The sequence below is a fragment of the Natator depressus genome, chromosome 3 (genome assembly GCF_965152275.1).
Source record: "Natator depressus isolate rNatDep1 chromosome 3, rNatDep2.hap1, whole genome shotgun sequence".
NCBI lineage: Eukaryota > Metazoa > Chordata > Testudines > Cheloniidae > Natator > Natator depressus.
The window spans coordinates 176,507,265-176,523,781 of NC_134236.1; the positions used below are offsets into that span (position 1 = coordinate 176,507,265).

Genomic DNA, 16,517 nt, shown 5'->3' on the forward strand with positions numbered 1-16,517 from the left:
GTGAGAAGCTCTGTTACCAGGGAGCAGAGGTCAGCAAAAGGGGGCAAGAGGCGGCTTTTCCCACTGTCTGGAGGAGGAAAGGAGGCTGTTCCCTAGCACCTACGCGAGTACGGGCAGGAGACAGCTGCTCCCTGGTTGCAGTGGGCTCATTCTAGGATGGCTCTGGTGGACCGTACCTGGAATTACTGAACATAGGCTGTGATAAATAAGAGGGGGAATAACTTCCTTTGATGGACAGCCAGCCAGGTAGCTGTAAAATCCCTCTTGGTAGCTGTTCTCTACTTGCTTTACCTGTAAAGGGTTAACAGGTCCCCCAGGTAAAGGAAAAAAAAGTGGGCACCTGACCAAAAGAGTCAATTGGAAGGCTAGAACTTTTTAAAATGGGGAAAGAAACTTTCCCTTTGTCTGCTGCTCTCTCTGGGCTGCAGGGACACGGAGCAGTAATGCTGTAACCAGCTTTAAGTCATGTATGATTATAGATTATCAATTCATACCTCAAACCCACTTATCTGCAGCCTCAGATATGTACGTAAAATTAGGGAATGTCTAAAAAGATGCGAGTAGGGTTATTTCTTTTATTTCTTATTGGCTTGTGGACTCCTCTGTGCTAACCCCAGATGCTTTTGTTTGCTTGTAACTGTTAAGCTGAACCCCCAAGAAAGCTATTTTGTGTGCTTAGTTTTTGGTATTGCTCTTTTAAAATCTAGCAAAAACCTAAGTTCCAGATGTACTTTCTTCCTTTTTGTTTTTAATAAGAACAGGATTGGATTTTTGGTGTCCTAATAGGTTAGTGCATATGCTCTTTGATTAGCTGATGGCAACAGCTAATTTCCTTTGTTTTCTTTCTCAGCTCTTCTCTGAGGGGTGTGAGGGGTGAAAGGGCTTGAGGGTGCCCCACAGGGAGGAATTCCCAAGTGCTCCTTCCTGGGTCTCAGGGTTTTTTTGTTGTTTTTGGGTTTTTTTTGCATTTGGGTGGTGGCAGCGTTTACCAAACCAAGGTCAGAGAGAAGCTGTAACCTTGGGAGTTTAATACAAGCCTGGAGTGGCCAGTATTAGTTTTTAAAATCCTTGCGGGCCCCCACTTCCTGCACCCGAGGTGCCAGAGTGGGTATTCAGCCTTGACATAGGTACTGGCATCAGAACCGGGGAGGGGGGTTAAGGGGCCGTGCCTCCCCACTTTTTAACAAAAGAAACATAAGCGCAGAATTCATGTCCCCCACAGATTTTTTTTATTCCCCCTGCAGAATAATAGATTCTGCTGGGGGAGGTGCTGCAATTACACTTTTCACCCACCAGGGACTGCTGTGGCACCAGAAGAGAGGGCAGCTGGCTCACCCGTGGAGCAACAAGCCCTGGAGAGGGAGGGGGCCCTTTGGCCTTGCCCTCCCCCCACACACACACGCAAAGTTTCCGGAACCCTTGTGAACAGGGCCAGCATGTCAGGGACCAGGGCAGGGATGGTATAAGCTCATATTTTTCCTCGACTGCCACGGCTTCCTCTTCTGCTACATCCTGGAGCCTCTAAAAAATAAATGTATGGGTTGCCAAAGGGTTTTAATGGATACTGTGGCCCTCTGCTATCTGAAAGTTGCCTATCCCTGGCTTAGTGGCCTCATTCACTGTACAAACATATAGTAAATGATAGTCTCTGCCCAAAAGATCTTCAGTCGAAAAGACAAAATGAAATAGCTGAATGATACAAACAAAGGGGCTGGTGGGAAAGGTAACTAATAGGCTGCTTAGTACAGACTAGCTGTAGGCACATTTCTTAGCTAACCATTAGTAGTTACTTGGTTACTATCACAGTAATATGAAGTGATCCACTCTTTTAAAAAGGAAATGATTGGTCTAAATATTTTTCCAGTGTGATCAGGGACAGGAATAGCTGATAATTCAAGAATATTCTGACTCAGCAAAGCACATACCAGTTACCCATTGTTGCTTTAAAATCTGGCTCTCTCTCCACCTCAACAGGGTATTTAGAAGCCAGTACGCTAAAATCCAAGTAAGCAAGGTCTTGTATCTTAAGTACTACCTAAGTACATGGCTATTCACCCTTTCCTATACAAAGCCTGGGCAAACATGGCTGAGTTGTGTCCTTAAAGCAGCATTTTTCCGCAAGACAACCGTTCGACTGTTTGTGCAGCCACATCTCCCTTGTTGCCTAAGGGTTCATATCAGTGCATTCTGGGAAATTCTGGGCTGCTGTCTCAATCTGCCTCAGCAGGGCACAGAGAGCCTGGAGGAGGACAGAGAGCAGAACATAGGACAATACAGCCTGGGATGTCATGCCACCCCGAGAGCTAGGATGAATGAGGACCAGCCAAATGGGCTAAACAATGGTTAGCAGGTTCTGTCCACACAGCAGTAAGTGTTGAAGAAGTAGCAGGAAGATAGTTATGTGGCAGCTGAGGCCACTAAACACTGTAATGTAGCTACTCTGGTCACTAAAGTGTGTGGACATCAATCATGTGCAGAGTTAAGCATGTACAAGCTGCTTACAAAGCTGGTTAGAAGTTGTAGTGTATTCTGGATATGGAGATATGACAGACCTTGTTATCACATTGAGGAAACCATTCTCAATCAGAGAACATGCATGGAAACTATATATGGAAAGTAGCTTTTTAGGACTGGGCAAAACAGGGCTTATGATGGAAATCTAGTTACAACCCCAGCCTCACTCAATGGGGCGCCATAACTAGCTTCTGGCAGATATGTGGCCAGAGTTGCATGCATTCTGGCCAGTCTAGTACACCTGCCTACAAAATGTGTCAGTCACAGATGTTCCAACCAGTTCAGAACAGACACTAATCTGCATCTTCTACAGTTTTTGTGTTTTTGCAAAATTATGCAGCAGTATCTGATAGGAGTGAAGTGCCTGCATCCCTTGGCTGTTCATTTCCAGACTTCTGAGGGAGATGGGTTGGTAGAAATATTCTGTGGAAATTCACACATTCTTTGGGATTCCATTGACATGCTTTCAGTTATAACTATTTGCTAATTAAGTTTTTCATTTACAATTAAATATGTGCAATCTGGCAGTTACAGTTGCCAGTGAAAAACTATAGCTGAATTTCCCAAAGTGTAGGTAGTGTTGAATTACATCAGCCTGTTTTTATTTAACGAATAAACAGTTCTAATATTTGTGGGATTTAATTCAGATGGGAATTTGTATCAAGAAGCTTGCAGCAGACTTTGGTTAGCCCTGCCTTGGTGCTCATTGTAGTGGAGAGGGGACCAAAAGCCTTCCCTGTGCAATGTGGGCACAATGCCAGTCTTCCGTGTAAAGGCTCTGAAGCTAGTGATCTACATTAAACTCTCTAAAATAGGAATGGCACCAGCATAGCCTGCTCTCTTCAATGCCATCCAGCAGAACAAGCCTGGTGTGCCTGTGCACCTTCCCAATATGGCCAAGCGGCTTTGATGCTGTGGCTCTAAAAAACTAACACCTGAGTGATTTGTCCATCCACACTGAGAATTCCTTCAAAGGAATTCTTTTGGGTGATCTTTTCCTTTAGAAAATGTCAGTGCTTTTTAATGCCAAATCTTCCCTGGTGTTGGGTGGGTGCACTGGGCTAAAGGAGTGTGTGGATAAAGGAGCTCTGATCCCACTCTGTCCCCCAGAACAGGATCATCAGTAATAGGACACACTATCCTGCTGATACTTCAAAAAGCTAGGAGAGGGCTCAGCTACCATTCACATCTGAGATCCAAGAGGGAGTGCTTTCTTGGTTAGGTGGATAGTCAGAAGCAGCACTATGGATGTCTCTGATTTGCCCCACCCATTTTGCTTTGTACAGGCAGAATGGTTGTGGAATCAGCATGTGTCTGCTTATTTCCCCTCAGCATGCCAGGGCAAAAGCTAGCCCTTAGGTTGCAGATATGCAAAGAATGTTTAAAATGAGGCTTTAAAGAAGTTTAGCTTTCCATAAATATCATATTGCATAGATAACCGTGTAACTACTGGTAGCAACATTGCCATGGTTTTCACTTGCATTCATATGTTTACTTCCTGTGTGTGGATTTTAATCTAACGGCCACGTTAACTGACGGGGTACCACTAAAAGAGCCAAGTAAACGGAGTCTCTGTTTAAATGAGTTTTCTATCTGAGATATTTGAGCACAGTCCCTGAATGTAACTGTTACAATGAACAAAATGTGAGCTTCAGTTCAGGATTGCCGATAACAACATTTTTCTTCCTCAGGAAGACTACGATCGTCTGAGACCTTTATCTTATCCTATGACAGATGTCTTCCTTATCTGCTTCTCAGTGGTAAATCCAGCCTCGTTTCAAAACGTGAAGGAGGAGTGGGTACCAGAGCTAAAGGAATATGCACCTAATGTACCCTTTTTATTCGTAGGAACCCAGGTACGTCTGGTTTTATTTTGCTTGTTTTATTTAAATAATCCAGATCATCTAACGTGTGCTTTCTTTGGGCCCCGGGCCCCTGCAGCAGGATCCAAATAACTCCCTTTCTCTGACTTCAACTGGAAGAGTTAGACCTAGCCTACACCTATAACTTAGGTAGACATAGCTATGTTACTCAGGGCTGTGAAATATTTCACGCCCTGAGCACTGTAGTTAGGACATAAGTACATGAGAATGATCTGACCCAGTTTGGCCAATGGTCCTTCTAGCCCACTATCCTGTCTTTTGACAGCGTCTGCTATCAGATGCTCCAGAAGGAATGAACAGCACAGGGCAATTATTGAGTGATCCATCCCGTTGTCCAGTTCCAGCTTCTGGCAGTCAGAAGTCTGGGGACACCCAGAACATCGGGCTGCGTCCCTGACGATCTTGGCTAATAGCCACTGATGGACCTATCCCTCCACGAACTTATCCAATTATTTTTGGAACCCAGTTATACTTTTGGCCTTCACAACATCCCCTGGAAATGAGTTACACAGGTTGACTGTGCATTGTGTGAAGTAGTTCAGTTAGTTGTTTTGTTAGTTTAAACCTGCTGCCTGTTAATTTTATAGGGTGACCCCTGGTTTTTGTGTTACGTGAAGGAATAAACAACACTTCTCTAGTCATTTTTTTTTTAATCCATACTATTCATGATTTTATAGACCTCAATCATATCCCCCCTTAGTTGTCTCTTTTCTAAGCTGAACGGTCTTAGTATTTAACTTCTCTGCATATGGAAGATGTTCCATACCCCAAATCAATTTTGTTGTCCTTCTGTCCTTTTTCCAATTCTAGTACTGTATATCTTTTTTGAGATGGGGAGACCAGAATTGTATGCAGTTTTCAAGGTGTGGCTGTAGATTTATATAGTGGCATTATGCTATTTTCTTTCAGACCTTCCCTCTTATTAAACAACCTAACCCTGAATGTAGACAGACATAAGGTCAATGGACAGATTCTTCCACTGACCTAGGTACTGCCTTTCAGAGAGGTGGATTAATTACGTCAATGGGAAAAACCCCTTCCGTTGATGTAGGAAGCATCTATACTATGCCGCTGTAGTGTAGACATGACCTTGCTCGCATCCGACAGTAGGAAAACAGGGTCACTTGTGTTATAAGTACTCCTGAGTGAATAACCGATTCTTCAGTTTGTTGGCCAGACTGAAAAAATTAAAACTACATATTGGGGAGACATAAAATGAATTTTTTTCTAAATTTTTGGTGAACTGAAAAGTCGAAGAAAATTATTGTTTGAGTGATACAAAATGTTTAGTTTGACATTTTAAAATCTTTTTAAAAATAAATTTCAAAACAAATTTGTTTAGATTGTATACACTTCACTTAGAAAATGTCAAAACAAAATGTTTCAAATTTATGGGAATATTTTTAGGTTTTTGTTTTTTTTTCCCCCAAACTAAATACATGTGGTGAATTCCCCATGAATTTGCAAAATGTTTCCATCAACCTGGATCTGCATTTTTCAGTGAAAAGTTTGTCAAAAAATGTCACCCAGCTCCAGAGTTATCTTCATTCTATTAAAAAAAAGATGCATCGTGTTACACAAGCACTTGAGGCTGTTGAGCAGGGGTCTGGGATTACAAGCATTACTCTTCCGGGTAACTCACTGAAATCAATAGGATTACTAGTCCCAGAATGCACTGCAGGATCGGGCCCCACATTACGCGCATAACCCCGTGCCATGGCTAACAGTCCTATCCAATACCCATTGAAACTAATGGAGAGACTTCTCTTGATTTCAACGGACATTGGATTTATAAGGAACCAGGGCGTAGGCAGTCTGGCTTAGCGGTCATGGTGGGCTGGTGTCCACATGTCAAGGATGGCCATGAGGCGGTAGTCAGAGAGCAAGGATCGGAGTAGTCACTAGAGCTGGTATCAACAGGAAAGAGTCCGGCTCAGAGTCAGGCTGGGGTTGGAGGCCAGAGATCAGAAAGTAAGGTGAGGTCTGGAGTCACAGCATGCTAGAAGTCTGCATGATTGCCTAGACAACTTCCTGGGGCACCCTCCAGGGTTAAATAGTGAGCATGAGCCAATCAGAAGGCCACAGGGTGCTGTCACCATAGTGCTCCTTGGATGTGGTGCTGCATGGCCTCTCAGTAGCAACATGGGACTGTCAGATGACCTAAGGTCCACAGTCCCAGGTTCTAGTCCCACGGAGTCTTACAGGATTATGCTCTAAGCGGAAGCAGCTCAAATTTCCCCAGTATGTATTGGATTAATCCTGCCCCTCCTGTGTTCATTGGTGATTCTGGAGTGTCACACTGAAGTTAAGGAAAAAAGCTGAGAATAAATAACCCACCTACCCTTCCTTTTGGATACTTGGGTATTGGAGACCTGATCTACATCTTCATGTGTCTTTTGGATCAGGCCCTAGAACGGAGGACATGATATGGCTCAATGATTTCTATTTGACATGTGTGTAATCATTATGCAATATTATTTCCATCTTTCCTACTAGATTGATCTTCGTGATGATCCAAAAACTTTAGCAAGATTGAATGATATGAAGGAGAAGCCTATATCTATGGAACAGGGACAGAAGTTAGCAAAAGAGGTAAATCAGACACTCGAGGAGAAAAAAACCTGCTCCTACCCAACTTATTCTTGATTGCATTTTTTTCTTCTTATGTGCTATTTTCATACTTATTTCACCAGTCTAGATAACCAGCTTTTTATAAAACCACTACTAACAAGCAGACTCACTTAGATGTTTCTCTTTTAATAACAGTGTAACTCTTTTCAGTACAGAAGTCAATAATGATCATGAGTCAGATAATTAATTAAAACAGGGGATGTACCTAAAGGCAATTAATCATTACAAAACTCTAACTTTTTTTAAAATGTCCGGTAGGTGCTAGGCATTTTTATTTATTGCTCATTTTCAGAAATGAATCTACAAGTTGGCCACATAATTTTTTCTTCCTGTCCTTTAGCTGAAGCGTTTAGGACTATACAATCAACCCAAAACAAGCTGCTTGTAAACACGCTTTCTTCAGAAACAGAACCTAAAGAAATGAATTCCAAAACTATCATCAAAAGACAAAAGAAAGGAATACTTTGCTTTACAGGACACGGAACACATTGGGATGATTTTTCTAGGTCAAACACAAGACCTTGGGGTGTTTCTATCAAAAGAAAAAAAACCTCAAGAGCTAACGAATAGATCTGAATATATGCCTATGTAGCTATTAAATTCATTATTTTTTTTGACAGATAGGAGCCTGCTGCTATGTGGAGTGTTCAGCTTTAACACAGAAAGGACTGAAGACTGTTTTTGATGAAGCTATAATAGCCATTTTAACTCCAAAGAAACACACAGTGAAAAAAAGAATAGGATCAAGATGCATAAACTGCTGTTTGATCACGTGAGATACATTTGACAATGGCCAGGCCTACTGTGAATTTCTGTCAAACGTAAATGATACAGTACATAAGTACACAGAACTTGTTATAGATCATAGAAGTTTGTAAGCTAAACTTAGGAATCTAACCTCTGAAATCGGTGAAATCCAGAGGAACAAAACCAAACAAATCAACAGAACTCTAGTAAGAAGCAGCCACCATCTTTTACAAATCCTTTATTTGGACTGGAAGATACAATCTCTCAGGGGTTAAAAAAGTTAGAGCTGGCAACAACAGCATATAAATAATGCCGTAAGTGGAGATGCTTGGCCCAAAACCACGTTGAAAATATTTCAATAGTCTCTTGCTTTAATCACATAAAAATTTCTGCCCAGTCCGTATGGAATCTGCACAAAGAAATACCTTCTCTCTTTGCCCCAGTTATCTGCTTTTGTATGTAAGCTGCTTCCGATTCCAGTATATCCACAGAGGTGCAATAATGAGGCCAGCCACATAGCCAAAGGTAGCTCCGAGGGAACAGGAAATGGGCCATATCTGAGGGCAGAAAACATACAGTAAAAACAGAGAAAGAAGGAAAATATTGTTTGAGCACAAGTTCAGTGTAATCTAAATATTGAAAGGCGGTACAACCCTTTTCTCTTTAAAGCTTGACGTGCTTTCCTAAAGAATGCGAAAAGTGTAACAATCATACATGCATTTATCATGAACACTACGTGTTGTACAGTTAACTAATATACATTAAAATGTAACCAGCCTTCTGGCTACTGCAGGCTTAGTACGATACTCACAAAACCATCTGAGAAACTTAAGCATTTGTGTTACCTGAAGTTTGGGCCAGATTTATTGATAAAGTATTCTTCAATTTTTCTGCACACCTTTTGAGACTTGTAAAATGTGCAGTTGTTGTTTTTTTTAAACATACACTTGTACCTTTTGCCTTCTTTCTTCCCAAGGACCTTCTAAGCTGTTGGATAAGTGTGCAGAAAAGAATGAAAAATACCAAATGAGCCTACATACCAAGATGGGGACAGGGTTTGGTTGACTACACATACCAGCATGGACTTGAAAAGCAGGCAGGGGAATTTCATAGTTCTTTCCTACTGCTAGTCAAAGGGGAAGTATGGATGCTGAATGCACATTTTACACACAGTTCAGCAATCAAAAAGCAGGCCCAGTTAAATGCAGGCCCCACTAGGGTTTAGTGTTTAGAAATTCGTTTCATATCCTAGTACAAGGACAGAATTGGCTCAATATGGTCAACTCATTCTCACACTGCTTCAGGTAATGGGGCTAGTACTAGAGTGGATTTTTTTTCCATACTTGAACCTGGGGGGGGAGGGAGAAATCAAAAAAGTATTTAAAGTTAAGCCCTAATCTAGCCTAGGATGTGGTGGTTAGAGCATAATTACCACCCAATAACATCCCGTCAAATGAAGAGCCTCACTATGTTGGTGACAAAAGATAAATTTTAATTCCTGTTGCTCTTATAATGATTCTTCCATCTTTTGCCAGGACAACCCTTACTATGCCTGCTGAACAATGGTCTCCATTTGGAGGCAAGTGTACAGTGTACTTGTCTTCTCCTGTCTTCAAGGCAGAGGAGAAAATTGGACATCATAGGAACTATCAGTGCCTCACTTTCTAGCTTTTCGCTCCAGGTCTTGGCTTGTGATTCATGAGCAGCAAAGAGTGTCTTTGCTCTTTATGGTACTCATCTTCCTTCTGAAGTCAGCTTTTTCCTCGCTTTGATCCTGTCCATTACATCCTTCTGGTTTGGGGAAGCATATTTCCCTCCTATCCTCTGATCCTGGGAAGTTTAACTCGAATAAGTGCTTTGGTTCTCTGCTGTTTCACCTTCACAGTCCTTATTGTGTGCAGTTTTATGAGTATTATTTGGAGGTCTTTAGGAGTGTAGCAAAGATGACTATCTATAAATGAGGTGCCTTAGGTACTCTTTATTGACCTTAATTCACTTTCCATTCATGGCCCCTGTTTCTATTTGGTAATTTTGTTCAACAGTGTCATGCCTGCTGCCTCTTTTAAACCAAAGACTTGCTCATTTTCATTCATTAACAACGGCATTGCATCTCTTTTGTATAAAGTCTTGATGTCTTCACACAATAAGGTATTACATACATTTTAAAATAGTATAGTGTGGCCTTGGGTAAGCTTATGCTTCAGTTGGATCTTTACATTTCCATTATCAGGTTGAAATCAACTTCAATAAGTTCCAGAATTTTACAGGTCATTCATTATACATGTTTACAAAGCAAAAATCTCTGCAGTGATATAACAAATGTGTTACCTTCTGTATGAAAGTGCCTCTTGCAGTACCACTAGTGGTAAGAAGAAACCATTTGTATTTCAGCCAAGTCAAATACCTCTCGATCCACAATGGCTTGATTAACTTGGCAGTTTTCTCTGTGTCCAGTTCACTAACTCTGAGTGATCAGTGACCCTTTATTAAAAATCTGACCTACATTAATTCAAGTCTGTAGGTCCTCGTCTGCTTTTCACAAGTACGTGTTGTTCCTGGTGGCTTTTGGAACCTTTTGTATTTCCCCTTGTGAATCAACATCCCGCACAATCTACAGCAACTCTTCTTTTGCCCTATCCCTGCTCTTACTGGGTCATTCAACTGCTACTATGACTTAAGGAATTTTTGGGGATAGTTTTATCTTCTCCTGGTCAAATTGCAACCTGGGGTAAAGCTCAACATTAAAAACTCTCCTGCATTCTCAATCATTGTGCAGCACTTCATAACTTTATTTTTTAAAATACTGCTGTCACTTTCTTTATAACTTCAAAAGCATTCTTCCTTGCTTCCTTTTAAATCTGTGATAGTATATTGCAGAATTTTATAAACCATGCCATCAAAATTCAATCCAGGAATCTTTGACAGACCTCTGGAATCCTCCCTTGGCTTTTAGCAGCTGACAGAAATGAGAGGGAGGAAAGAACACACACTCACTTTCCCCAGCAACTAAATGGAAGGGGGCAAAAAGAGACAAGGAATGCCACCCTTCCAGTGGCACAGAAGGGAAGGATATTGGGCCAGATCCTCAGCCTGATTGCTGTCCCTTTGGACTGCTCTGATGGCACAAAGGAGCTGTAAAGCCAGCTTTACTTGGCCTCCTGCGAATTCCCCAAACATAGGGGGAAAATCCTCAGCATGTACAGATGGAGCATAGCTACGTTGTGCTCATAGCCTCCAGAGTCAGGAGTGCAACTGGGGGTTGGGAATATTGTCAGAGCCCTTCTGCACCGTTCTGACCCTTTTCTGCTGGAATGGCCTTTGAAGCTGACTTGCAGCCAGGTGCAACTTACAGGAGCCCAAAGGCTCTTCTAGGTTGAATTAACTGCTGGCTGGCCCCCGGACTGAGAAACTGCAGAGATGACAAAGTGGCCTCTGCAAAGTGGACTACTGTGTTTAACAGTAGTCCACACACAGTGCAACTTCCTCCAGTTGTGATGTGTCATGGCATAAGTGACTCACAAAAACACTGTCATGACACAACACGCACAGCAACTGTAACTTCATTGATTTCGTCAGGGCTCTTCTGATCTTCAAGACTGAGTATCACTGCTTTCGATTGTTTCCTGGACCCTCGTTCCCATAGGTTCTAATCATTTTCTGCTTTGCCTTTTGGAATCAAATTAATTTTCTTGGTCAGGGTGGATTTTCCCTGGTTTCTGCATTTGCCCTCTGTATTTGAGTATTAAGCTCATGCGGATTGTAAAGCTCATTCTAGTCCTCAGAGAATTGTAGAGGATTGTACACAATTTAGTTTTTCTACTCTCTGACCAACAGGAGTTAGGCACCTGTCTCTGCACATCCTCACTGGTTCCCACATGAAGGTTGGGTCAGGAACACATAAATAGGAAGGTAGGCTGCATCCTCATTTCAGGTCAGAGGGAGGGGAAAGTTTCTGGTTGTGAGATGGGGAAAGCTATGACTTCCTTCGGACAACTATCACAAACTGTCCTGCTTCTGAGATGCCAGAATAAACATCAACCAGCATCCCCACAAAACCCATGAAAGCAACCAGTTCCCATATCATATACATGTGGAAAATGGCCAGTTCTAAGGTGTGTGTAATTATGAATTTGAACTGAACAGCTGCTTGAAAAAAAAAATCTAACATCCACTCACCAATTATTGCAGAAAAGCACCGTTTTAAGGGAGGGAGCATGGTCCAGTAGTTAGAGCACAAGACAGGCATTCTGGATTCTATTCCTAGCCTGGCCACTGACTTGTTCTCTAACTTTGGGTAAGTAATTTCTCTGTGCCTCTACTTTACCATCTGTGAAAAACAGATAGTACTTGACTCAAGAAACCCCTGTGAGAAAGCATTACAGAAATGCAAGGTTACTATCTGATAGGTTTTCATCTTAACAATGAGTCTACTACTAAGCATATTGTAGACTGGATTGTATGGTATGGTTGCATTGAAGTGCATGGCTTGTGGTTTTGGCCCCATGGGACTGTTAGCAGCCCATTTATGGCCGCTCTGACTTATACTGGGTATCTGGCCTTGCACTCAGAAACCTCAGGCTTTGGGGAGAGCAAAGGTAAACACTGCTCCCCTCATGCACCTGACCTGCACTGCATGCTCATTGTCTGCAGCTGGGGATTTGGCCTAAGATCGCACAAGGGGTAAAAATGTTATGTTGGCTAGTAACTTCTCTTGCTTGTATTAGGTCTTCTACAAAAACATGCAAGCATTCAGATTCTGAGCCAGGGCCCAGTCCCGTATGGTGCTGGGCACCTGTCAACTCCCACTGCCTTTAATGAGAGGGGAGGGTGCCCAGTATCGCACAGAGAAGGCTTAGCAGTTTGTAGGATTACATCAAAGTAAGTAGCACTGCAGAACCATATACCTGGACAATACAATTGGAACTCGTCATGACTGCATGATTATTTTGCCCTTTGTTAACACATAACTCCCATCACAAGGAATGGGAGTTGCATATAGGCAATGCTAGCAGAAACACTTATAGTTAAAGTTGCTCAATGTAGTGTATATAAAGTGGGCAGCTACCTATTAGGAAAACAGGGATTTATTTTTAAAGATGCAAATAGCAGATAAAGTGAACTACTGTAAGTGGTACTTACAATTTTTAATAAATTAAGCCCATTCATTAGACATTGTATAAGGGCACTTCTTTGATTCCTGAACTATAACTTTAATTTTTGTGCATACTATTTTACAAGATCCAGTCTTACAGCTGTCAATTAGGAAGCTATGTAAGTAATATGGTTACATAGGTTTCAGTTAGAAATTGACTGCATAAATGTGCACAGTGATTTTTTTCCCCTTGAACCTAACATGCCTTACAGGGTTATATTGAACTTGTAATGTTATTTCAATATATGCTTTAACTTTTTTGTTTTTTGGGGCGGGGGAGGAGGGTTTGCAGGCATTTCTTCACTAAACCATGTGTCTGGTCACATGCTGTATGTACAGCACACGATGAGTGGTGAAGAGAGAACTTTTTATTTGGCAGTTACGGCTATTAAACAGTTATTTTTAATTCACAGAAAGTTTAATTGGCTCTGCAAGTTCTCCATTTCCCATTATTAAAGACTGATGTTAATTAAGAAAATATAACCATTAAAAAACAAATCTACCCCCATTAAAGGAAAATAAGGTCCACACCTCCTACTGCATCTCAAAGTATATTTGGTTCCTGCTTTTCACTCTTTCTATCCAACGCCCCTTTAAAACAGTCTTTACACTAGGTAGTAAACACAATAAAGAAACCCTTTGAGCTCAGCAGTATTGCGCTAAGAATTAGAGTAGTGGTACTCAGACTTCAGAGGTTGAGGAGCCGAATTAGTGAACATTATCCAAAAGAGCCACAGTAGTGTGAATTAGTAGTTTCATTTACTATATTTATACACATATATATTATTCTCACAGCAAAATGACTGACCAAGCATTCTTATTTTATCACTACAATCGGCTAACATATTAAAAGTATCCTGATTGGTTAATAACTTTGGTTAATAATTAAATCACAGTCTTTTAGTATCATGCACTGCAAACAGCTGAAGGAGACTCATTAAAGAGCCACTTGCGGCTCGCAAGCCTCACTCTGAGTATCACTGAATTAGAGTATGTCTAGAGTTTGTGGTCCAGTTTTAACGCTACTTAATTGATTGCCTAAACTTGAGTTAACAAACACAGCTTTATTCGAGATGCTCCACAAATGTTTGCTCCAGGGGGCATCTAGGTTAGTATTAACAGTCAAGTTAGTTAAATCAAGCTCAATGGCAATCAAGTCACTTGAATAAAAGCAGCATCACAAACTCTAGACAGACCCAAAAGTCATATTGTATAAACAGGAACCATAAGGTTCTCTTCACTCCTTTCTGGTGTTTCTATGATAGAAATAACCACAGTAAGGGCAGGTCTACACTGTGGGGTTAAGTTGACCTAAGTTACGCAACTCCAGCTACGTTATTCACGTAGCTGGAGTCAATGTAGCTTAGGTCAACATACTGCTGTGTCTACACCACACTCCGTCAACGGGAGATACTTTCCCGTTGACTTACCTTACTCTTCTCGTTCCGGTGGACGTACCCTAAGTGAAATATCTGTTTCAAGATCATCTATTAGCTGCTAACAATGATGAAGTCAATTTAGATAAAGGCTACACTAGGTAAAATCAGGTATGTATGTTAACTCAGGAACAGACCTGATAGCTTAACAGTTTGGTATATTGAAAAATATAATAAAATCAAGACTGTCACTTTCAAAATCCAATCTGTCAGCATATGTCTAGGCTTAGCCCTAGTCTACACGATAAAGTTATGTTGACTCAGCTGTTTTGCTCAGAGGTGTGAAAAATCCGCACCCCTGAGTGACATAGTTAAGCCAACCTAGCTGCTGCCTCTCAGGGAAGGTGGATTACGTACACCTCCCGTCAGCATAGGTAACATCTACGCTGTAGTGTTTCAAGTATAGACAAGCCATTTAAATACTACAGCTGTGCCGCTGTAGTGCTTCAGTATAGACACTCCACTACAGTGACGGGAAGGGCTACCCTGTCACTAAAGTTAATCTATCTCCCCAAAAATCAGTAGCTATGTCAACAATGGGGGTTAAGTTGGCATAGTTACGTCTCTCAGAGATGTGGATTTTTCACGCCTCAGAGAGACAGCTGTGCTGGTGTGTGGTTTTTTTTTTTTTTCAGTGTAAACCAGCCCTCAGTGAAGTATGGGTTGCTGGGAATACTAGTTGTATGGCATTTAGAACATGCCTATGGTGTTGGTCTGTAGCCACACCATCCTGTGCTGGAACTGATGGGTCTCTCAAGCTCTTCAGCATGGAGGTGGCTCAGTAAGCTCTCCAACCAACACATAGGTGTGGCAAGGAGTCATGCTGGTGCTTGAAGTGGAACTCTTCCCTTTGAATCAGTACTGAATCTATGGTGTCAGAGGGCACTGTGCTCTTCTAGATGCCATTTTTCAAGTGAAACATAAAACGGAGGACCTACCATCTATGGTGTCCTTCTAATAACGAATAACTTGAAATGCAGCAAATTTTGAAAGAGAGTTAAAAGTAGCTTTGGGTACGAAATCTTTCTCCTGCCAATTTTTGTTGTTTATAATCCCATTTTCCTATTTTTAATGTTTTCTCTCCCTCACTCCTGTTGCTGTGTAAGACCACATAAACTGACTATACCTAAAGTGCTGTCAAAGACACCGTAAATAAACAGAAAAAATACTGAAGTAATTTTGTCTCTAGGTTTAAGTATTACTTGTAACAGGTACAAAAAAATCCAGACACCAATGAGATTTTGAAGCTGACTGTATTCTTTTAAAGATCTCACAGCACTTTTTGTTAGACTAGAGATGTTAACCCAATGTCTGGGCAAATTCCAACTACAATAATTATTTTGCCTACTTAAATTCTACCTGTTCCAACAGTCTGCACTATCCATCACCATACTTCACTCTTGTGCAGAGCTGCTTTGTGCTAACAGCTATCACATTCCACCTCAGTGCTGATATTGCCATAGTAGGTAAAATAGTTTCCCCTACCTATTGCAGGAGGGTTTTGTGAAGCTCACAGTAATTAACTAGTTTCAGAGTAGCAGCCGTTAGTCTGTATCTGCAAAAAGAAAAGGAGGACTTGTGGCACCTTAGAGACTAACAAATTTATTTGAGCATAAGCTTTCCTGAGCTACAGCTCACTCCATCGGATGCATCCGATGAAGTGAGCTGTAGCTCACGAAAGCTTATGCTCAAATAAATTTGTTAGTCTCTAAGGTGCCACAAGTCCTCCTTTTTTTAGTAATTAACTAGTGTTTGTAACACACCTTGAAATCCTGGGATGGAAAGAATTGTGTGCATCCTGAAACTGTCAAACTGTAGAAAAGGAAGTTCTTTCCTATTGGCTAGAGCTATCACTATATTACCATCTTGTATCATGGGGCTAGAGGCTGCTAGATTTTTGCATACACAATTCGTTGAATCTTTTCAAAAACTAGGGTAGCTTTACTTAAGGAATACAATTCTCAGAAAAACACTGCACCATATAAATCTTAATTAAGTTAAAAAAAATATTGTGACATATGTCTACCAGAATAGTAGAATAAGTGTTTATCTTGTGTGCTGAAAGATTTATCTTGGGGAAACATATTGCAGATATCTTTGGATTTTACAGAAATGAAATTTACAAAATAAAGGCATGATGTGCAATCCTTACGT

The 16,517-nt window shown here is 41.2% G+C and overlaps 2 protein-coding genes across 3 annotated transcripts in view; one reads left to right on the plus strand and one right to left on the minus strand.

Annotated features, from left to right (window-relative positions):
• RHOQ (ras homolog family member Q) overlaps positions 1-15,955 on the plus strand; it is a 41,154-nt gene extending 25,199 nt beyond the window's left edge. Inside the window, exons 3-5 of the mRNA XM_074949383.1 lie at positions 4,206-4,370; positions 6,894-6,989; positions 7,649-15,955. Of these exons, the coding sequence (XP_074805484.1) occupies positions 4,206-4,370; positions 6,894-6,989; positions 7,649-7,804 (417 nt within the window). The 3' untranslated portion in view covers positions 7,805-15,955. The remainder of the gene's footprint in view (positions 1-4,205; positions 4,371-6,893; positions 6,990-7,648) is intronic.
• PIGF (phosphatidylinositol glycan anchor biosynthesis class F) overlaps positions 7,182-16,517 on the minus strand; it is a 47,447-nt gene continuing 38,111 nt past the window's right edge. Inside the window, exon 5 of one of the 2 annotated variants that reach the window (XM_074949382.1) lies at positions 7,182-8,332. In XM_074949382.1, coding sequence (XP_074805483.1) covers positions 8,131-8,332 — 202 coding nt within the window. In that variant the 3' untranslated portion in view covers positions 7,182-8,130. The remainder of the gene's footprint in view (positions 8,333-16,517) is intronic. The other variant, XM_074949381.1, reaches the window with a different exon arrangement.